Raw genomic sequence first — 24,655 nt, 5'->3', positions numbered from 1 at the left:
AGACTTACGTACTGTTGAATGATACCTCGAAGAATAAGAATTAGATTAAAGACGAGATAATTATTATTTTTTACTTTTGATTAGATTCGTAATAATTTTAAAATTATATCTATTAATTCCCAGGTCCGTGAATTCCCAAGACAAAATATTGAAAAATGGCGGGAGGATACTTTTTTTATCGGTATTTTTTTGGCTTGAATTCAAAAATATGCCTTACCTCATTCAGGACACGTACAATTATTTCTTATTCTATAGCCTCACGTGAGATGATTTATTATCATCAGTTTAATATGAAGGCAGCTTAAAACTATACATCTAATAATACCTATATTTAACAACACAACTTCCAAAATGGCTGTTTGCGCTTAAACAATTGCATTGGCATTACCATATTCGGGAAAAGTAAAAAAAGTTTATGACAGTGACAGGTAGATGACAACTACACAAAGTTCGTGACTAAAGTGAAGTTTTTGTTCCAATTAACAAAATTAATAAAAGTTCGCCATGTGTCAATAGCGAAATTAATCCGACCCGCCATAATCTGGCTTATCAGATTACCGTGTCTAGTGACGTGGGCGCGTGCGTGCTAGTGAGACAGAGGGAACGTGACGGCGGCACGATGTTGTCGCGGTTCGTGGTGTCGCAGGTGAAGCACAACTCGTACTTCCTGGTGGGGCTGGCGCTGGGGCTGTGGCTGGCGCTGGCGGCCGTGCCGCTGGAGTCGGGCGGGGAGGCGGCGTGCGCGGCGGCAAGCGCGGGCGGCGCGGACGAGTACGCCGCCGTACGCGAGGAGCGGCCGCTGGGCGGCGGAGGGCCGGCGCGCGCGCTGCAGCGCCCGCGCTACTACACCACGGAGCTGGGCATGCGCGCGCCGCTGCTGGCCGCCGTGCTCTCCTCCGAGGACGCGCTGGGTGAGTCAATACTTAATGCAGTGCACAAATTTATCATCCGGGTGGATGGGAGCCCTTATCCCACTTTAAGTGACATCAAACTTGACTACATGTATTCTTCCATTCATCTCTGTCAGTCATCATCTCAGTACTTACACCTTTCAAAAACATAATAATATCCTTCTTCACACATGTGTGAATATTGAAACACATAAATAAGAATACAAGATCTGAGCTGTCATGATAATTCTAGTAAGTCTTTATCCATTAAAGATACTATGTTGTAACCACATGAATTCATGTATTGCACTGCAGACCCTGAGTAGATACACACTGATATAAAAAATATATCATATGATAAGCTTACGACTGTATTCCCACTGTTGGTAGTTAGTGGTACAGCATCACCTGATGATCCAAGTACCCATGTTTCACAGAACTGTATCAGCCGTAGTGATAGGTGGTGACCCTACTGCCACGTGCAGTTACAGGGTTTATTATTCAATCAGATGGTTCATTGTATCTCACATTATGGGAATTAACTTCAGTTTTCCCTATAATAACCTCAATATTAAAGTGTTGTTTAATGTTCATTGAAATTCGGCTCAAATTATATTTTAGTAGTATTATAGTTTACCAGTAGATTATTATAGTGATAAAAGTTATTTTATCACCTTACAATGTTTTACTGATAGCATGTTGAACATTTATGTGGTGTAGTGGTAGATCCTAAATATCATATGAACTTTTAAAATTAAAATATTATACTATTTTAAAGCAATAAAGAGAATACAAACAAACAAACAATAATTATGACTTTTCTTCAATTAATTAATCTTAAGTTTGTCATATCACTCTTTAGACCTAAGAGGGAAAGATAAATATATAAAATACTTTATTGAGCACAATATACAGATGTAAGGACAACATATACACAAAGGCACAACAGGCGGCCTTATCGCTCATGCAGCAATTTCTTCCAGCCAACCTTTGGGTACAGGAAAAAAGGTGATGCAAAATATAAAGAGAAGTGGTCCATTTTCACCAGGGGCAGTAGTGTACAAATGCAATGTTCTGTAATTGACATGATACGATCGTATGAGTCCACAGGCCCCGAGGGCCGCGCGAGCGCGCTCAACGCCACGGCGGGGCGGCTGGGCGGCGCGCTGCGGTTCTTCATGGCGGCGTCGGCCGTGGCGGCGCCCGGCCTGCCCAACGTCGTCGGGTTCACCGACACGCGCGAGATGCTCAAGCCGTTTCACGCGCTCAAGTACCTCGCGGACAACTACCTGGACGAATATGACTTCTTCTTCCTGGTGTCCGATACCAGCTTCGTGAACGCGCGCCGCCTCGCCGCGCTGGTGGCGGAGCTCAGCGTCAGCGCGGACGTGTACATGGGCGCCGTGGCCGACGACGACTCGCACTACTGCACGCTCGGTGAGTCACACGTCACGCGCCTGCGCCGCTGAATTGCATACAAATATTTACATTTACTTGAATTTACTCAAGGCCGTAATCTTTTATGGAGGGGGCAGAACTACACTTCTCTATCGACTTTTACGACACGCCTGGGAAAATGGCTGGCTTCCAGTTCGGCGTTGGAGCTACACGTCGTCTATAGAATAGTATGTAATAATATTGGTGTCCCGTGTCGTACACGCAGAGGGCGGCATCCTGCTGTCCAACTCGGTGCTGCGCGCCGTGCACGCGGAGCTGGACTGGTGCGTGCGCAACTCGTACTCGGCGCACCACCACGAGAACATCGGGCGCTGCGTGCTGCACGCGGCGCACGTGGCGTGCGCGCCCGCGCTGCACGGCGCCCGCTACCGCGCCGCGCGCGACGCCGCGCCCGCGCCGCCCGCCGCGCTGGCCGGCGCCGTCACCGCGCACCCCGTCACCGAGCCGCGCCGCTTCCACGAGCTGCACGCCTACGTCGCGCGGGTACGTCTAGTGCCCACCGTTTCTCTTTGCCGTTAAGTCTACTGTCGGCCCTCGCTCTCTCTGATGACAAGTGTCGCCTGGCAGGTGTACCTGGAGCGCGGGCGCGCGCAGGAGCGGGCGCTGCGCGCGCAGATGCGCCGCACCTGGCGCAGGCACCCGCCCGGGTACCGCAACGGCAGCTGGCCGCGCGGCCTGAGGACCGACCCGGGGCTGGCGGATCCTACACCTGACAATAGGTACTCTACGGTTTTCTCGGCTCCTATCTATAATTTTAAACATTGAAAAATTAAAAATAGGAAAATAAATATGTCTCTTTGTTTTATTTGTAGATGGGACCACCTGCGCTGGACGATGTTCAACCTGTCGCACGCCTTCATGCCCGACGAGCACCGCAGCGTCGCTCCGCTCGCCGGCTCCACTGCAGAGGCCGTCAAGGTGACCTCATTGCAATAACAACGACTCGTTCAAATGACTTATTATGTGATTGCGATATTATGACATCGAGTGTTGTTAGAAACATTGGAATTAAAAATAGAACCCTTAAAAACCTGAGTTACCTTAGACCACATCTTCATTTACATTAGGTGAAACTGTGATCAAACGGAAAGTAATCTGTTATCATTTAAATGGTAAACATGTCCGTTTGAATCTCGTATTTGTTTTTCAGTTGATGTACGAAGCGGTCAGCGCTTGGGCCGTGCGTCGTTGGGGCGCGGCGTCTTGTGAGCTGGTGGAGGGGGCGTGGCTGTGGCAGCCGGCGGCCGCGCTGCGCTACCGGCTGCTGCTGCGGCTGGCGGGGGCGGGGGCCGCGGGGACGGGGGCGGGGGCCCGGCTGCGCTGGGTGGAGGCCGTGAAGCCGCTGGGCGCCGCGCGCCTCGTGCCCGTGCCCTACGTCACGGAGAGCGCACGCGTGTGGCTCGTGCTGCCCGTGCCGCCGGGCGGCCCCGCCGGCGAGGCCGCGCTGGCCTTCCTGCGCCGCTACGACGCCGCCTGCCTGCAGCGCCGCGCCAACACCGCGCTCATCACGGTGCGGACTCCCCCGTCGTCTCCTCGTATACTTTACTGTCACTTGTGACACACGATTGGATGTCTGTGTTTCAGCTGTACAAATTAGACTAAGAGCTCGTGTCTGAAAATTTACTAACGAATCTGTGAAATCTCACATTCTGTACGGGGTGTTAGTGATATCGGAATTAAAATTTTGAGGAATGGTTTAGACCATGATTTTAATAATAATAACGTTTATTGCATCAATTCAGGTTTGGTACATTGCAGATTACAGTGCATAAAAATAGTATCACCAAATTCTACTTTTTCAAGCATATACAATGAAAGAACGGACGGTACAAGTTACATTACGTTAACTACTGCCTATATAATAAAATAACAATTAATAAAATATCTTAAGCTACCCATATTCATAAAATATTAAAACTAAAATAACAAAACACCAAAATTTGAAAAACAACTAAAAATGATTTTTAGTTGATATCAAGTGGAATTTTCCGTCGTGTAACAAATTATGTCAAATATACACCTACCGATATCTATTAGAATAAAGTATAATATAATTTATATCACTAAACAGTTTTAAGGTAAGATTATATAGATTTTAATTCGTATATGCTCTTTAAAAAGTCTGTAATAAAATTAAGCAAAATTAAAAATTTTGAAAAAACCCCGCGACGGTAAAAATCTCATCGAAAAAGAATAAAATATCTCAAAACTCCCGAATTAACCCAATTATTATGTAACGAGATATTATAATAGACTTGAAAATACTTTCTAAAAAGAGTTGATATCTCGAGAAAGCGGTAATAGATATAATATACTTAAGTATCTAAACATTGAATATAGATGTTTACAGTTTTTTCCTAACGTGTGTTTCTCGAAGATATACTTAAACGTAGCGATAATCATTTTACCGTAATACATAATCGAGGAATATTCGTCGGGGGCTGTCGGTCCGTTCCGTCGGGGGTAGGAAAAGTATGGAACTGAAAATGATTAGAGAAAACGGTAAAATGTTCATCAATTTTTCCGACAGAAAATTCCTCTCTATATTAACTCGGAATTATGACCCTTGCAGGAGGGGTTACGCTACGCAGTTTTATCGGCATTAGGACTCACTATAATAATGAACGCAGCGACAACAGGCGCCATTGGAGGCACACGTGAGTAAAGCCCCCGCTGCCGCAGGTGGTGCTGCAGCCGGAGGGCGGGCCGCCGGAGGCCGCGGGCGCCGTGGCCGCCGCCGTGCGCGCGCTGGCGGCCGCGCACCCCTGGGCGCCCGCGCCGCTGCTGCGGGCGGCCTGGGCGCCCGCGGCCCCCGTGCCCGCGGCGCGGGCGGCGCTGGACGCGGCGCTGGGGGCCGCGCCCAGGGACGCGCTGCTGCTGCTGGCCGACGCCGCCATGGACTTCAACGAGGACTTCCTCAACCGGGTACACGTGATCACACGCTGCTAATAACCACTTTGTCCATCCCCCTCATTTTTACGTTATTCCTAATACAAAAACCTAAATAAATAATATTATAAAAATATGAGTTTAAAAACCAACACCCGAACGATACAAAAACGTTTAGAAGATCACCGTGGTCGCCCACCGTGGTAAGCAAACTAAACCAAAACTCAGACAAATCGGCACCCGACCACGGCCACCTTCTAAATATCACTATTCCAAAACAAGAATACATATCCATTTTCTTGTTTTAGAGCGTCATCATCCATGATCGGATTTTAATTTTTAAACTGAAATCTTTATTTATGTTATTTTGCGGTCCTATTTGTTATGATAACATGCTTTCTTTTGGAGATAAAACCTATCCCGAACATGTCTCGGCAATCATATTATTACAATAATCGAACAAATACAAGAATACCCACAAGTAAAAGGTAGTAATATAAACACTTTATTTTTAAATTCTGACAGGTGCTTTAGAACAAATGTGCACACACGCATATACATATATACATACATAGCGTTCAAACACATACCACTCCTCTTTGTTTCGCCGCAAGCAAGCAAAAACATTTCTTAACACTCTATATTTATTTGCTTCTATTTGAACGCTAACATTACCTACATCATCTACCTTTCTAATTGTCTGCCGAGCTGTCTCTGTCGTGCAACATTTCCGCCCCACGTGGCGCTGTGGCCCGCAGGTCCGCATGAACAGCATCGCCGGCGCGCAGTGGTTCCTGCCGGTGCCGTTCGCGCGCTACGCGCAGTACGCGCACCCGCGGTTCGTGGACGCGGCGGGCCGCAAGCCGCAGGTCAACACGGGCCGCTTCAACCGCGGACACCGCTCCGTGCTCGCCGTCTACCGCCGCGACTACGAACAGGGTGAGGACACGCCGCGAACACGTATTTATATCCTGTCACCGTTCATGAGTGTATCGATGAACCATGTGTCCGTCCCCGCTGCAGCGCGGCCGAGCGCGCCCCCGGCGGCGAGCGTGGCGGAGGTGCTGGCGGGCGCGGCGCTGCGCTGCGTGCAGGCGCCCGAGCCCGGCCTCGTGCTGGCGCCGCCGTCCTGCCGCGGCCCCGACGCCGCCTGCCTGCGCGGCCTGCGCCGGCGCCGCTTCGCCGACCTCGACCTCGGCGCGCGGCACACGCTCGCCAAGCTCCTGCTCGAAGTACAAGCCGAGCACTCGTAATCTACCCGCGGAACGCGAACCTCCAAGTCTATGCCGCCTAGTAACCGGCGAACTAATCGGCCGTATGTGGATATTTGGACCACTGCTAATAAAACGTTATAATATACCTTACTTGTGTCTGCAGTTTTATTTCTCCTTACACAATATTCCAGTAGACAAAAGCCGGACAAGTAAACCTGGGTAGGCTTACTTACATGTTAAGATAATTATTAGACGATTGTTTAAATTGTAGAAAAATAACCGGTTTCCACAGGTTATGATGACAGCGGCTCACCTTACAGATAATCGAAACTTAAATATAATCCAATCAAAAACATAAATGTGAAATGACAGCCAAGTTCAATATTATGATAAATGCCTTGGTTGTGACTAACGACAAAAGAATTGAGATCTAAATGGGGTGCCAAGTTCAATGGTCAGTCCTGAAATTTATTTATAAGTAACAGTATAACATATCATATCTTCTTATAACATTATAAGATAATTTATTGTAGCCTAAGGTCTGTGTTGGCTAGTTTTCATATATGAATTATAGCCTTCGCAAGTTTGAAACCTACAATTATTTGTTGGTTGTGATTTTATAATTCCGAAAATTTAGATTGCTGGTAGTAACTAGCGATCGAACATAATAATTCGTTGGTAGGTTTATAAAAACTAGCCAAGACAGACTTTAGGCTACGATACATTATCTTATAATGTTATAAGAAGATATGTTTAATAAATAAATAAGTATCATTCTATACATAATGTGATCCAAATATCAAGCAACAATTAGTTTTATAAATGCTTCTGCCATCGCATTACATTTTTTTACAATTATGTACCCCAGCAATGAGAAAATAGGTAACAATCAAGTGTTAAAAGTGAACAACGCCATCTGTCGTGTGTTTGGGGAACGTCGATTGGAAAGTCTCTCATTAGCTGGACCGCTTTGCAAACTTTCATAAACAATGAGCGCCATCTATTGAATATGGGTGGAACTAGCTGGTCAAATAGTTGGGTCCGCTACAAGATTTTGTCCTGAGCAAGCAACATTACCCATGTGGGCAGCATCCCTGAATCGCTGATATACTCTCTGTCTACGTAAGCTTAAGTAAATATGCAAAGAAATAAATAAGTATGCAAGGAAATAAGCAAAATGTATAAAAATAAATCAATATCTAAAAGTTGAATAAAAAGTAATAATACGCATAAGTACATAATATAAAAAGTGTATAAAGAAAAAAAAATCACAAGCACGAAATTAAATAAGTATTCTAGGAATAACATTGCGAGCGGATTTCCCTGCGGGTAAGAGACCTCGTCTACCTAATAAATCGCCACAGGGTGGGTGGAAGGGCGAAATTTTTGCGTTCCCGGCGTCCTAGAGACGCCGGAGTGGTCTTAAAATTTTCGGGGTGAACAGGACTACCCTATGAAGCAATAAAAAAGAAAGGCTTCTATGATATTTTGATGCAGTAGAGGGATATTACGAATTTTCATTGATAATAATATGAAATAACGAACTGAACACAAACCAAACAATACCCAAACCTAACCTAACCCCAAATTAACAAGACCCAAACATAACACAATTCAAAGCTAACCCAACCCAAACACAAACTGAACCTACAACAATCCAAACCTAACAGAACCCAAACCTACGTAAACCTAACCAAACCAAACCTAACCCAAACCCTACCACAACCTAACCCAAACCAAACCCACATCTAACCCCAACCTAAGCCAAACCTAACCCCAAGCTAGCCCAAACATAACGCAAAACTAACCCCAACCTAACCCAAACCTAACCGTAAAATAACCCAAACCTAACCGAAACCTAACCCAAACATATCAAAACCCAAACCTAAAAAAAATACCAAACACAAACCTGAGCCAAACCTAACCCAAACTTAACCCAAACCAAACCTAAACCTAACCCAAAACTAACACAACTCAAACCTAACAACATTCAAACCAAAAAAACCCAAACCTAAACAGATTGAAAACTAGCCAAACCCAAAAATAAATAAAACCCAAGCCTACCCAAACCCAAATCTACCCAAACCTAACCGAAACCTAACCCAAACCTAACGCAAACTCACCCAAACCTAACCCAAACCAAACACAAATCGAACCCAAAACTAACACATCTCAAACCTAACAACATTCAAACCAAAAATACCCAAAACTAACCAAATTCAAAACTAGCCAAACCCAAAAATAACTAAAACCCAAGCATACCCAAACCCAAATCTACCAAAACCTAACCGAAACCTAACCCATACTAACCCAAACATATCAAAATCCAAACCTAAAAAAAAAGCAAACACAAACCTGACCCAAACCTAACCCAAACTTAACCCAAACCAAACCTAAATCTAACCCAAAACTAACACAACTCAAACCTAACAACATTCAAACCAAAAAAACCCAAACCTAAACAAATTGAAAACTAGCCAAACCCAAAAATAACTAAAACCCAAGCCTACCCAAACCCAAGCCTACCCAAACCCAAGCCTACCGAAACCCAAATCTACCCAAACCTAACCCAAAACTAACACATCTCAAACCTAATAACATTCAAACCAAAAAAACCGAAACCTAACCAAATTCTAAACTAGCCAAACCCAAAAATAAATAAAATCCAAGCCTAACCAAACCCAAATCTACCCAAAGCTAACCCAAACCTAAACCAAACCTAAAGCAAACTCACCCAAACCTAACCCAAACGAAACCCAAATCTAACCCAAAACTAACACATCTCAAACCTAACAACATTCAAACCAAAAAAACCCAAACCTAACCAAACTCAAATCTACCCAAACCTAACACAAACCTAACCCAAACCTAACACAAACCCAACCCAAACCTTACCAAAACCAAACCCAAACCTAACCCAAAACTAACCCCAAACCAAACCCAAAACTAACCCCAACCTAACCCAAACCAAACCCAAACCTAACCGAAAAATAACCCAAAACTAACCGAAACCTAACCCATACTAACCCAAACAAAAAAACCCAAACCTAAAAAAAACCAAACAAAAACCTGACCCAAACCTAACCCAAACCAAACATAAATCTAACTCAAAACTAACACAACTCAAACCTAACAACATTCAAACCAAAAAAAACCCAAACTTAACCCAAACCTAACCCAAACTTAACCCAAACCTAACCCAAACCTAAACCAAACCTAACCCCAACCTAACACGAACCAAACCCAAACCTAACCGAAAAATAACCCAAACCTAACCGAAAAATAACCCAAACCTAACCGAAACCTAACACATACTAACCCAAACATAACAGAACCCAAACCTAATAAAACCAAAACCTAAAAAAAAAACCAAACACAAACCTGACCCAAACCTAACCCAAACTTAACCCAAACGTAACCCAAATTTTATGTATTTTTTAAAAAACATATATATTGAAAACAATGTATTTACCGAATAGGGAATAAAAGACATAAACGTAATACAATTTAATGCATTTTGTTTATATTAATTAATTAAATTAATAAATAATAACAATAAAAATAATGTAATGTAATAATGTTTTATAATTATTATTTTTTTTAAATTAATTTGGTTTTGTTTATTTTACCTGATATAATATAATTATTGTAATATTGGCAGGGCTACTTGCAGATTAGATAGGATTAATTCTACATTACAACCTCGTAAATTGTTTTACTTATTTATGCAAATAAATTTATATTCTCCCGATACCAACCTCACTGGATTGGAGGACGATTTCCCTCATTCAGCGGTTATCGCCATGTCGTGGTAGCCCAGTTGGTAGAATGATTGCCTCTCACTTTGAGGTCGCAGGCTCGAATTCATGCAATGCATTTTCGGAGATACTTGTATGTGACCTAACCTGTAATGGGCTGGTTTTCCCTTCGCGGGTTATAAGGTTAGACAGTCTTCTGTAAAAATCCGGACCTGTCAAATCTTCAGGATAGATAAACGGACCTTGTGAAAATCGGGATAATGCTAGGGGAATGGTTGGGTAACCTATTACCTTAAAGACATAATTTTAAAACTGCAGGATTGTGTTGTGTCGAGGTGACGCTGTGAGTTTAATCTCTGCCTTCCCTGAAAGTAGGTCTGTCACATACCTAAACTGCCTATATACGTCCCACTGCTGGGCACAGGCCTCCCCTCAAACAACCGGAGGGGGAAATTAGGTCTGTGAACCAGTGTAATACGGCTCGTTCTAGCTTTTAGCCCTTTCTTTATTTATGATGATGAAATAAGTACAGGTTTGTACGGCATACTCATACAATAACTTACGCCGATTTTGCTGACCAGCAGTGAAGCACCGTGGTGGAGTATGCCCCATACCCCGGTTGATTGAGGGGAGGCCTGTGAGCAGCAGTGGGACCTTTATGCTGTTTTTGCTTACCAGCCATCGCCAAATATACCCATCATGTTTGGACCTTTTGCTTCCTCACCTAGTCCGCAAGACAAAGAAAAAATAATTTAAAGTGCAGCTACAATAATTCATCTATCGAGAAAGACAATATGTAAAATAATTAGGCATTTGATGTCAAGGTTCGAACCCCAGTACCGGATCAATGAGTTATTGTTTTCACTAACACAGTTGGCTCGGCAATTATAGACGGCGATACGGCTCACCACCCATCACGTTGGTCTAACAGAAAGCTCGGTGAAGTGTGGGTACTTGTTCATCTTGCAATGGACGTACTGAGCTTATGTTATGTATTATGTCAAAGGTATTAAAAACTGAAACGTATTACGCCTTTGAAATAGTGCCTTTGACTAGACAACTACTAAAGTTCTACGCCACAAAAGTAGTAGCAATAATATGAAGGTTTACACTGTATAAACAGCACAGGTTAGTTATACAATCAGAGACGTACAGCCCTGAAGTTGCTGCGGTTAAGCGAAATCCCGGCTTGGTGTGGGATTCTATCACGTGATAGTTCAAATAGTTATTAGTACAAGATCCGACTTTGCTGTAGTGGTTGATGTTTATTGCATAAGCGAAGCGGGAAGCGTTTATGTAACTTCTAAAAATAATAATTTCACTAACACAGTTGGCTCGACCGTTATAGACGACGAGACGGCTCACCACCGAATAAACTTGGTTTATCTTTCGAGGGATGTACCTCTGTCTACCCCGATTGGGATATAGTCGTGAGCTTATGTTATGTTGTTGTTGTAAAAATACTAATTAATTGAAGTGAATCATTCGAATCAATTATTCAATCATTTGTTTCTTATTGAACATCATAAGGTTACTTATAACATATATCAAGCGTTACTAGGAATAGTCGTTAATAGAATAATTTGTTTTAAGTCTTACTTTGTATGTGATTTCTCATTGTGTCTGAGGAATAATAAATACCAATGAAACAATGCACTTTATCAAGTTGAAAAATTAGGAGATTAAATTCATTGTCATTTTAACGACAAGTACATGTCATAAGTAACAGTTATATATATCAGCTTAAGCCATCGAATCGTGTCCTGTCTCCATCCGGGATTTGCCATTCAAATTTCAGTTAGTCGCTCGGCGTGATTTGATTAATAGCTTGCCGAATTATACTGTACGAATTGAAGTCCGTTTCATCCAGTTCCTACGTTTGACTTATGCCTAAATTGCTGTATTGATTTAGCCAGGGGTTTCTCTTATGTCCTTTTACTCTGTATTTTTGAGAAATTTTAAAAGTTAGTTGTTTTTTTCTTTTAGAATTTTAAACAATTTTAACCCATTTTCCCATGACTAAACATTCTATGGAATTTTTAAACAGTTTTATGGAATTTTCGTTCAAAGGAATTAGTAAACAAAAATAAAAGTGCTGTTAAATGAGACACTTTGTGAACTATCTGCAAGGCAAAGTTTGCTATTATGAATGCAAAACTAAGTTTGTGTTCGTCGAAAAGCATTTCTAAGGAATTTTTACCTGGGTTGTATCAACAATAGGTGAATTAGGGCCCTGCTGTTGGTAAAACCCGTGGGCTGCCACTTTATTCTTTTAGCCAGGTAAGACTCCTTAAGTGATGTTAAACATTGTCTTTGAAAAATATCGGGCTTTCTTTCCGTTTAATTTCGTTTTGTTCTAATATTATAAAGCGTTCTTCTAAATTATGTATTCATAAGATTCCCACTCTGATTCTTGTACATGTATTCATCATCGTCTTCTATCGTGTGGATTGTGAGTACTTGTGAGGTGAATTACCAATCTCATCAACCCTGGTATCAAAGTTACTATTGATTACTAACAATCAGTACGTAGTAACCGGGGCCAACGGCTCAACGCGCCTTTCGAAACACGAATCATCTTACTTTCTGACAATCAGGTGATCAGCCTGTAATGTCCTAACTAAAGTAGGGATCTCAAAGTTTTTTTTTTATTTGTCCTCACCAGGATTCGAACCCGGGACTTCCAGATCGTGAGCCTTACACTTTATAGCCTTTTTACATCATTCAGCAATTGTCACTAGTTTCGTTTCGAATCTTTCTCTATACCAAGTATGTTAGTGAAGTAATCGAAGCGTATACAAAGTTATGTCAAAAGTACTAATAGAGGTATAATATACGTATTTTAATATAAATCGAACCCATTATACGCATACAAATAAACGGGTTATCGTGTAAACATTTACTAATCAAAACTTTTAATTATATTGTATTTGCTCCTAAATTAATTTCACATCCCATCTCAATCACACAGGTTCAAACATACCTCACTAAATGGGATAAATACGTATACATACGTAGAATTCGATGACCTTCCATTTAGAGGGGGGATACACTTTTTTATCAAGTTCCCGGACCCCAAAGCTCAATTCGACTATTGAAAAGCGTTCGATCCATGCATTTGTTTGAACAAACGAACGCATTTCGATAGTCGATTCGGCGGCTTTAGTATACCACACCCACTCATTAGTGGCAGAACATAAATTACCTAAATTGTATTTTACACACTACTTTATCGATCTCTGGGGCCGTCTTATTTAGTGCAGCATACCTAAGGTTGTTGACCGTAACCATTTTTATTTTAATACCGAGTATTTTAAACGCTCATACTTATCAAAGGTCTATACTCAAAATGATTATCAATTTTAAAGTCTTCTATAAGAGATATAGATGTATTACTATGTTAGGTTTGGTATTGCTCCAATAAACCGCAGTGGAGCAGTGGACTTGGACCTTACTCCACTGCTCCACTAGTTTTGTTATCGGTTGATAAGGTGATTAAGTTACGAAGTATCTTCACAGACAGTTCATAATGTATGTGTTTTAAAAGCAGAAATAAATTAACGAATGCCTCCTAAAATCTTGTGAGGTTCTTTTTGTATTTTCCAATTTCCCAAGTTGAGAGCTTGAAGAGTAACTTGAGGAAAGTCAAACGGCCCTCCATTACTCATCAGAGGAATGCCTAAACGCCACTCGCTATTAATCAAATTAATTACAACGTTTCCTTGCATAAGAGGGATTTTTGTTTTGCAAAGTCATAAGCGGGGGTGAATAATGTACGACGCATTTTTTGCGTACATAGGTATTATTGGCGCGGGTGATCGCGCCCGTAACGCTAGCGGGTTGGATAAGGACACGAATTATCGGGAGACGACTTAAGCCTCACTTAAGATGTGTCTTGGGCGACATTTGTCAACCCTCAGACATTGGGTGTTATCGTCGGCAGCCTTCGCCCGACGTTCCAACTATGTGACAATTAGATGTCGAGCGATGTCTGCCGACGTCGTCCGATATCGGGAACACGTGTCGGCCGACAAATGTTGCCTAGTGAACACGAGGCTGAGGTGATATTGAAGTCATAAAAAAAATATATTATGACCAATACGGAGACTGGTTGGTTTCCAGCCCATGTTAGAGATATTCCACCACCTCCACTGCGCTTTGGTGGAGATACCGTCGACTCGACTGGGAATTGAAATCTGTGTGGTGGTCAAGGTGAATAGGCAATATACCATAGGAGAGTTCGTCAGAATGTAGATATTCTTAGTCCGGTTTCTTTTTATAAAATAAAATCCAATACACATTACTTCAGAAGGATCATACAACTCGGGAATACAGGTAAAATAAAAGTAGGTACAAAAGGCGGCCTTCTTGCTAAGGTAGCAGTTGCTTCCAGGAAACAGTTGATTCGTGATTTATACTTTAACAAATACAAAATTTACATTCGCAATGACTTCTCCGATAGTATGATTAAGTAATGATGTGTTTCTGCTGAGACGTGGCCGCTTACTATGGGTCTCGTGAGGAGGCTCGGTGTCGCTCAGCGGGCAATGGAGAGAGCTATGCTCGGTATTTCCCTGCTCGATCGAATCAGAAATGAGGAGATCCGCAGGAGAACTAAAGTCACCGACATAGCTCGGAGAATTGCAAAGCTGAAGTGGCAGTGGGCAGGACACATAGCTAGGAGAACCGATGGCCGATGGGGCGGAAAGGTTCTGGAGTGGCGACCACGTGTCGGACGACGCTCAGTGGGTAGGCCCGCTACAAGGTGGACCGACGATCTGGTGAAGGTCGCGGGAAGCCGCTGGATGCGGGCAGCGCAGGACCGATCGTCGTGGAGATCCTTGGGGGGAGGCCTATGCCCAGCAGTGGGCGTCATGCGGCTGATGATGATGATGATGATGTGTTTCTGCTGAAGCCTTTTCACAACTAACTTTATGCGGGTTCTCAACGAAATGTTGAGTTGTATTGGTACCTAACCTAGTAACAATAAGTACACATGTCAAAGGAACATACAACTCACGCGCATGTCTACCTGTTACCCCAACCTAACTTCGTATCGATTAAATCCTGAATGGCATCGTTCAAGCCAGAGACGGCGGACAACATGTAATGTGTAACAAAGAGAATTCGTTGTTGCTGGGTGTGGGAGCGAGATGTAAGTAGATTTAATAGGTAGTTGATAAGACGTAGTGATGACGAACTATCGATACTTTAACTATAATACCTATCGATAGTAAATAATAAACCAGGCCTAACCATATCGATTGTCCTATCGCTACTATCAATACTATTGATAAATATCACCGGTCGATACCTATTCAATAGTTAAATTACGGTCGATAGGAACTTACACTTTAGGGAATGGTGCAAAATTATACCTATTAAATTATTATTCATAGTATAAATCTTCTTTTCTCGAGTGGATTTTGACCTCACCATAGTGTTACCAAATAATCGATTATTTTCTAAGCCCTTAAATAATCTAAATGTCGAATATCGATTATTCGGCAACATTGCCTCACCCATAGTATCAATAGCCTATCGACAGTATAGAAATTTTGTCGGCTATCGATAGCCTATCGATAGTCCACACTCCATCAGCAACACTAGGGTGCGCGTGCGCCGTGGCGGCGGGCCGGTCGAGGCTCGGTCTGTCGTCGTGCAAACTGCGGCAGCGTCGGACCGCTCCACTCTCGGAGCGAACAACCCACGTGGGTTGTTCGCTCCGAGAGTGGAGCGGTCACGTGGCCGGCGAAACAAACCTACAAATCAAGTGAGTAACACGCATTTTACTTAACTTATACTTAACCAACTTAACTTAAACCATTTCTTGTTTATATTAAGTGACATAAGACCCCATAGCAACACGTCGCATTTGTCAATTACGCGTGGTGTAGGAACATGCGTGCAAACCTAAGTTATAGGTAAAACGCAATACATCGGTGTTTTATTCCACTAATAGTTTACATTATTTTATTAACGCTATTTATATTTATACATTAGAATATTTTGTGATAATTGATTGGCTGCAAATTAAGTTTCTAACTACATAATATCAATAATTAGTTGTTATTAATACGGTGAAAAAAATACAAAAAATGTAGTGTAGTAGTAAGTACTTAATTCTTGGTGCCTATAACAATGCATCAGACAAGGATATTGAACCCATGAAAGCTACTAAAAATTAATTCATATTGTTCATACCTACAAGTCCTACTACATATCAGCTGATTGCTCAAATTAATACGGCAGTCGCACTATTCTGTCCTATGTTCTTGATAACATAACCACGTGTTATTATATTCTTTTATTAATTATTGTAAAAATCCCCTTAGATAATCTTCTTTAAAGATATATTGAGAGGGATAATACAGCTGATGATTCTGAGTTAATATTATATATAAATAGTATAATTTTCCAACGCAGAAGTATAGAATTTAAAATAAGTTATTGGTAGAAACACAAAAAATATATGAATTTTGCGATAGAAATTTCTACTTGATATCAACACAGAATCATGAGCCAGTATTCAGTACGGTGCGGTGTCACTAACACCTTGTATTATCCCGCTCCGAATTGCAACTACTTATTGATGTTTACGATCAATACAGGTACCTACATAATAAACTAGAAGCTATGTTCTATCGTAATGGAACAATCTAGGATTTCTTCATTAGCCACATATAAACATTATTTAGTAATACCTCATATATTATCATATAAAGTGTGTGCTAGTCAATTTTCCTGCTACGAACCTTCTTACCATCAGAACGATTCTTTTTTTAATTTATTGCTCTACCACAGTTTTTGTGAGTTTTGTAGTGTTGAATATTAGGTTGCTAGTTGAGTAAGGACATTGTATATCGAATCGCCTGATTGTCCGTAAGTAAAGAAAATCTTACGTGCTTCAGAGGGCACGTTAAGTCTAAGATTTTTGTTACATGTCAGGAGTTTTTAGCGGCTCAATAAAACCCTGGTGCCATGATTGTTGAGGTCATTGACCTTACACCCCGCATGACAGACGAAAAAAGTGAAGTTCTTTTGTTGCTATAGAAGATGTCAGAAGAGTTGACCTGCGAGGTGGGGCCGCCGTGCAGCCTGGTGCTGGCAGATGGCTCCGTGTTCCGAGGACGCAGCTTCGGCGCACGAGTGCCCACCGAGGGAGAAGTTGGTACGTGTATTTTAAGCTTTTGTTATAAACTTATTGTCAACACAAACGAAATTTGAGGCACGGTTATAGTGCCCCGCCAAGACGAGCAAAGTGAAGCGCAAGGGCTCTAGCTTCCGTTTCTCGAAACGTTTCGTCTATGTTTTGAATAATACATGACTGTACAGATAGATAAATAAGTGCATATCTCATATTATTCGATAAAAAAATTAACACCTCGCCAATTAGAGAAATCTCCACTGAACATACTTACACAAACTTTATAAGTAAACAATATTTTTCTCTTCAATAATGCCCCCAGCTAAATACTCCATTAAATAATCCCATCGATCTGAAAAATATCACTCCTAGCACCAAAATGTATCGAATTAAATATAATTAAAACAACAATGGCGATTCCGTGTAACAGAAGAGCAAAGTAATATGTATATAAATTGCAAAGTTCAACCGTACATAGAGCAGACATAAAAACTGCATTATCTTTTATGTTAGTACAAACATTTAGCAGGTAGCATGGTGTACGTATCTATTGTGAAGAAATAAGATAGGTTGGGTTGGGTTTTGAACAGCCTCCGTGGTCTAGTGGTTAGAGCGTTAGGCTCACGATCTGGAGGTCCGGGTTCGATTCCCGATGGGGACATTGTCGAAATCACTTTGTGAGACTGTCCTTTGTTTGGTAAGGACTTTTCAGGCTTGAATCACCTGATTGTCCGAAAAAGTAAGATGATTCCGTGCTTCGGAGGGCACGTTAAGCCGTTGGTCCCGGCTATTTTTCGTAAAAACACCTCCACCAACCCGCAGTGGAGCAGCGTGGTGGAGTATGCTCCATACCCCCTCCGGTTGATTGAGGGGAGGCCTGTGCCCAGCAGTGGGACGTATATAGGCAGTTTATGTAAGTTGGGTTTAAATTCCACGTGGTCATAATAGGATATTATACTAGTCATTGTACTTAGAATTCGTTTACTTGCACCTTTTTTCAGTTTCCTGGTAGAAAACTGAATAGTGAAGTTAAGTTTACCTTGTACCGACACAATTATTATTTCTTTGTGTAGAGCAAAAAATGTATAGAATAATACAAATCGTAAATATTAACTAAGTAACCTAAAAAAAAACTCAGTTATTGGAAAAAATATATAAATATCTTAATTGCCAATAGGCCCGTCCCCTATCACATGGGACTTAAACATAGCTAATGAGGAGTGGTGTATAAACACTTCTGTTTACTACCGGGTGAGAGCCTTCAACGGCAAATCTACAATAAGTCACGTAAAAAAAAAAAAACAAAAAAGCAACTGTCTACTCCGTCGGTGATACAAATGTGGTGTTATATAAAATATTGTACTAATTCTATTTCTCTTTTGTTTTGTATTTTGTTTTTTCCTGTTTGTGCAATAAAGTATTTGTTATGTTATGTTATATCTTTGAATCTTCTATGAGTATGTTGCTTCTTATTTGAATCAATTCGTTGAATTTCTGCTGGGTATCGCATTGTGTAATATGATAAACGTAATGTTGACGAATTGTTCGTGTCATTACAATTATCTCTATAATTTCTTACTAGGTAAGTACCTTGTTACTTGTAACTACTTCATTGTGTAAAAGAACTATTTTATAGTCAGAAGACCGAATTTCCTTTTAAAATCCAAAGCCTATTGTTTAACTATTGTGTCTGGAAATCTCGGCCTTATGAGGTTAAGACTGTTCATTTCTCCATAGTAACCAAATCGTCAAAAAAAAAAGGCGACACAACTGTTCCGTTATGTTGATTTCTAAACCGGATCGAATTGAATTGGCGAATACCTAAAATAACTCAGCGAAGGAAATACAAACTTACTTAATAATAAAAATAAAAATATGTTTATTACCCTCACATCAACACGATAATTGGTAATTAACAATAAAACAAGATTATGATACAGTGATTGGTGAGAGAGACTGGGGTCTGTGAGAAGCAACAAGATTTATTGATGACTTTCAATAAATTATATATTAGTTCATTAAAATATACTTACACTTAATTACGTACGCATTACGTAATTACGTAATTGCCATTGCGTATTTGTATATAATGTGTACCTACTCATCGAAATATTTGTTGACGTGTAATATTTATTATGAATAAAGAATTGAATTGAATTATAGCTTTACAGGAAAAAGCAACGAAAATTGATACTCCATAGAACGCGCTAATTTAGCATAACGCAATCCCAATTATTAAAAAAACTACTTATTAATACCTACTTAAACATTTTATTAATGAGAAGCATTATACGTATATAAACTCACGCTTATTTCCCACCGGAGTAAGCAGACCATTGAATTCCATTTTCTTCGATCCCGACACTCTTCTCCTCCTTCTTCCACATCTATCAATCGTTGACAATTTTTTAATAAGCTATCTAACCTTATCTACATGATATGACCTTTTTGGGTAGGTCCCATTTGTTCCATAGAAATATTAAAAGTCGGGGGAAATGCTTGTATATAGTTCCTTAGAACATAATGGGAAAAAAGTCTCATTTTGTCCGATGACGTCATGTTCTATGGTAGAAATGGGACCTACCCACCTTTTTAACCTGAAAGGAGACCTATTTCGAATACAACACTTGCCTCCAATAATACTGTGGTGTTTTTCTAGTTCAATATCGTACCAACGGGTGTTTGCACGTTGTACCTAATATAATTTCCTTGTAGTATTCCAGACTGGTATGGTGGGCTACCCGGAGTCGCTGACGGATCCATCGTACCACGCGCAGCTCTTGGTGCTCACGTACCCGCTGGTCGGCAACTACGGCGTGCCTGATGAGGAGGATCGCGACGAACACGGATTGCCGAGGTGTGATATCCTTCAGTTATTAAAACGTTCTAGACACGTACACAGTGCGCACCTTGCCGAAAGACGTAATATACGATCCCGACAACCCGATTACTCTAGCCATAGGGGGACAACCCGATTACTCTAGCCATAGGGGGCGGCCCATCAGCTCGCGACACCAAACATTTCAGAATACCGATACCAACCCCGGCGGCGTGGTCGACGATTTCAGCGCTTATCGCTATCGACTTACTAGTGTCGATTAATTCTTTCAAATATTCTTCCCCTCAGATTGACCCAACTGGGCTTTCTCAGGCCGCAAATGGCATTAAATACTTGGTCGGAAAATGGGGAGCGTTGAGGGCTGTCACCCGATACTCATCCGCGACGGACTGCGGACGGATCATTGTAATTGTATTTCCCTCTCTTTTACAGATGGTTTGAATCCAGTCGCATTTGGGCAGCTGGATTGATAGTGGGGGAAGTAAGTACCCGGGCTTGCCATTGGCGCGCGCGCCGGTCTCTGGGCGCATGGCTGGCGGCCCGTGGCATCCCGGGTGTGTGCGGTATTGACACTCGCGCACTCACCTATCGCCTGCGAGAAGGAGTAATCCTGGGCCGCATCATACAAGGAGAACCTCCTTTCGGAATCCTCCCGGTTTTGAAGGACCCAAACGAAAGAAACTTAGTGGCTGAAGTCTCTGTTAAGGTATAACTATGATAATGTGTAATTCTGTATTCATAATTATCTCTAATTCCAATTATATATGCAACATTTATTGATTTCTCATTCCAGGAGACAAAAACGTTCAATCCCAATGGCGAAGTTACAATAATGGCCGTAGACTGTGGCTTAAAATATAACCAAATTCGGTGCTTAATCAAAAGAAACGCAAAGGTTATCCTTGTGCCATGGGACCACAAACTAGATTCCAGCAAATTCGATGGCCTTTTTATCAGTAACGGGCCTGGTGACCCTGAAGTATGCAAGAAAGTTGTTGATAACTTGAAGGAGATCATCAACAAGACAGACAATGTGAAACCAGTGTTCGGTATCTGTCTTGGTCATCAGTTATTATCTACAGCCGCTGGATGTAAAACATATAAAACTAGGTAAGGAAAGACACACGGACATCATTAATGGTTCTTCTTTGCAGACCTCTGTTTAGGTCTTTTATAATCATGCATTGTCGTAATATTATTCAAGTAATTCTGACTATTATATATCTATGCTTCCTTTATTTCAGCTATGGTAACCGTGGCCACAATTTACCATGCACGCACAATGGCACAAACAGGTGTTTTATGACATCTCAGAACCACGGATTCGCCGTTGATGACAAAACATTACCAGAAGGGTGGAAAGTGTTATTCACTAACGAAAACGACAAAACCAATGAAGGCATCATTCACAAATCTCTACCTTACTTCAGCGTTCAGTTCCATCCTGAACATACTGCAGGACCGACTGACCTGGAGTGTCTGTTTGATATTTTTATAGATTCTGTTAAGGCTTATAAAAACAAACAAAACGTTGTAGTAGATGAGATGATTACGAAGAAGCTTACATTCGAACCAACTCTTCCAGAAAAGCCAAAGAAAGTACTCATTCTTGGATCGGGAGGTCTATCTATTGGTCAAGCCGGAGAATTTGACTATTCTGGATCTCAAGGTGTTAAAGCCATGCAGGAAGAAAAAATCCAGACTGTACTTATAAACCCCAATATCGCTACAGTTCAAACCTCTAAAGGCTTGGCTGACAAAGTCTATTTCTTGCCTATTACACCAGAATATGTCGAGCAAGTAATTAAAGCAGAACGAGCAACAGGAGTACTGCTCACTTTTGGGGGCCAAACTGCATTGAATTGTGGTGTAGAGCTGCAAAAGTCAAAAGTATTCGAAAAATATAACGTGAATGTTCTAGGAACTCCAATACAATCTATCGTAGATACTGAAGACAGAAAAATATTTGCTGAAAAGATCAACGCGATTGGCGAAAAAGTGGCTCCTAGTGCCGCAGTGTCTTCGGTAGAAGAAGCTCTAGCAGCTGCGAACCAGATTGGATATCCTGTGATGGCTCGATCTGCTTTTTCACTTGGAGATTTAGGATCAGGATTTGCAAATAACGAAGAAGAACTCAGATCTCTTGCTCATCAGGCACTGTCACACTCTGATCAGCTAATTATTGACAAATCTTTGAAAGGATGGAAAGAAGTGGAATATGAAGTCGTCAGGGATGCATATGACAACTGTATCACTGTATGTAATATGGAAAATGTAGATCCTCTAGGAATACATACAGGAGAATCCATAGTCGTTGCGCCAAGTCAAACATTGTCGAACCGTGAATACTACATGCTCCGAAATACAGCTATAAAAGTGATAAGACATTTTGGCATTGTTGGAGAGTGCAACATTCAGTACGCCCTTAATCCGAACTCGGAAGAATTTTACATAATTGAAGTGAACGCTAGACTTTCCAGAAGTTCTGCGTTAGCAAGTAAAGCCACAGGTTATCCATTAGCATACGTAGCGGCAAAATTAGCTCTTGGAAAACCCTTACCCGAAATTAAAAACTCGGTTACTGGAGTTACTACAGCGTGTTTTGAACCAAGTTTGGATTACTGTGTTGTCAAAATACCAAGATGGGATTTAGCTAAATTCAATAGAGTAAGCACCAAAATTGGAAGTTCCATGAAGAGTGTGGGTGAAGTTATGGCCATTGGTAGAAGTTTTGAAGAAGCTTTCCAAAAAGCACTACGCATGGTTGATGAAAACGTGAATGGATTTGATCCAAATGTTAAAGAAGTAAACGAAAATGAATTGAGAGAACCCACGGACAAAAGAATGTTTGTCTTAGCTGCGGCACTTCGAAAAGGATATACCGTTGAAAAACTTTATGAGCTCACAAAAATTGATCACTGGTTTCTTGAAAAATTCAAGAACATAATAGATTATTATAAAACTTTGGAAGCCGTTGATTCAGCATCGATTACTTCGGAAATATTAAAGAAAGCCAAGCAAATTGGGTTTTCTGATAAACAAATTGCTGCTGCGATCAAAAGTACCGAACTGGCTGTGAGAAAATTGAGAGAGGAATATAAGATCAATCCATTTGTGAAACAGATAGACACCGTTGCGGCAGAGTGGCCTGCAACAACAAATTATTTGTATATGACATATAACGGTATATCACACGATTTAGATTTTCCAGGAGATTTTACAATGGTGTTAGGATCAGGGGTATATCGGATAGGGAGCTCAGTTGAATTTGATTGGTGTGCTGTGGGCTGTTTAAGAGAACTTAGAAATCAAGGCAGAAAAATAATCATGGTAAATTATAATCCTGAAACGGTTAGTACTGACTATGATATGAGCGATAGATTATATTTTGAAGAAATTTCTTTTGAAGTTGTCATGGATATTTACAAGCTTGAGCACCCCAATGGAGTTGTTCTTTCTATGGGAGGTCAACTGCCCAATAATATAGCCATGGACCTGCACAGGCAACAAGCAGTTATACTGGGAACGTCTCCGGACATGATTGACAATGCCGAAAACAGATTTAAATTTTCAAGGATGTTGGATCGTAAAGGTATTCTTCAACCGAAATGGAAGGAACTTACAAATCTCGAATCTGCTATAAACTTCTGTGAGGAAGTAGGATATCCTTGTTTGGTTCGACCTTCTTATGTCTTGAGTGGAGCAGCTATGAATGTGGCAAACTCAAACCAAGATCTAGAGGCATACTTGAAGTCTGCAAGTGAAGTAAGTAAAGATCACCCTGTGGTCATATCGAAATTTATCATGGATGCTAAAGAGATTGACATTGATGCAGTCGCTGCTGATGGAGTCATATTATGTATGGCTGTTTCTGAACATGTTGAAAACGCTGGGGTGCATTCTGGTGATGCCACACTTGTCACTCCACCTCAAGATATTAATAACGAGACCTTGGATAAAATAAAAGAAATTGCTAGAATAATAGCTGAAACGCTTGATGTTACTGGTCCCTTTAATATGCAATTGATAGCAAAGGACAATGAGCTCAAAGTAATAGAATGCAATATAAGAGTCTCCAGGTCGTTTCCTTTTGTGTCTAAGACACTTGATCACGACTTTGTTGCAATGGCAACTAAGGTGGTATTAGGTATACCTGTAGAGCCAGTAGACGTCATGACTGGTTGCGGTAAAGTGGGAGTGAAGGTTCCCCAATTCTCATTTTCAAGATTGGCAGGCGCTGACGTTACCTTAGGAGTGGAAATGGCATCAACGGGAGAAGTCGCATGCTTTGGTGAAAACCGTTACGAAGCTTATTTAAAATCTCTAATGAGCACTGGGTTTAGGATACCCAAAAAAGCCATATTGCTGTCGGTTGGCACATTCAAGGTAAGATGTTTAAAATTATTTTTATAACGCCAAATAACAATCTTCATTTAATAAAAAAGGAATAATACTTAACT

The 24,655-nt window shown here is 41.3% G+C and overlaps 2 protein-coding genes across 21 annotated transcripts in view; both read left to right on the top strand.

Annotated features, from left to right (window-relative positions):
- The first annotated feature begins 95 nt into the window (after positions 1 to 95).
- On the top strand, positions 96 to 6,601 carry LOC126376844 (chondroitin sulfate synthase 2). Its single transcript, XM_050024394.1, has 9 exons — positions 96 to 911; positions 2,001 to 2,327; positions 2,554 to 2,831; positions 2,916 to 3,067; positions 3,161 to 3,266; positions 3,499 to 3,858; positions 5,031 to 5,273; positions 5,996 to 6,176; positions 6,261 to 6,601. The coding sequence occupies exons 1-9, from the start codon at positions 620 to 622 to the stop codon at positions 6,488 to 6,490; spliced, it is 2,169 nt and encodes a 722-aa protein (XP_049880351.1). The 5' UTR covers positions 96 to 619; the 3' UTR covers positions 6,491 to 6,601.
- Positions 6,602 to 15,834: 9,233 nt separating this feature from the next.
- The window catches only part of LOC126376456 (CAD protein-like), a 54,481-nt gene continuing 45,660 nt past the window's right edge, over positions 15,835 to 24,655 (top strand). For 6 of the 20 annotated variants that reach the window (XM_050023814.1, XM_050023799.1, XM_050023817.1 and 3 more), the window contains exon 1: positions 15,835 to 15,924. Coding sequence is in view for 6 of the 20 variants with exons in the window: in XM_050023822.1 (XP_049879779.1) it covers positions 17,266 to 17,380; positions 20,072 to 20,213; positions 20,628 to 20,901; positions 20,989 to 21,305; positions 21,440 to 24,581 (3,990 nt within the window). In the remaining 14 variants the exon portion in view is untranslated. Of the gene's footprint in view, positions 15,983 to 17,262; positions 17,381 to 20,071; positions 20,214 to 20,627; positions 20,902 to 20,988; positions 21,306 to 21,439; positions 24,582 to 24,655 lie in introns of all 20 variants that reach the window. The other 14 variants (XM_050023819.1, XM_050023805.1, XM_050023824.1 and 11 more) reach the window with 8 other exon arrangements.

Source organism: Pectinophora gossypiella, chromosome 21, assembly GCF_024362695.1.
Source record: "Pectinophora gossypiella chromosome 21, ilPecGoss1.1, whole genome shotgun sequence".
NCBI classification, from domain to species: Eukaryota; Metazoa; Arthropoda; class Insecta; order Lepidoptera; family Gelechiidae; genus Pectinophora; species Pectinophora gossypiella.
Note: the sequence above shows the minus strand (reverse complement) of the source record. Positions and strands in the feature narration are given on the sequence as shown.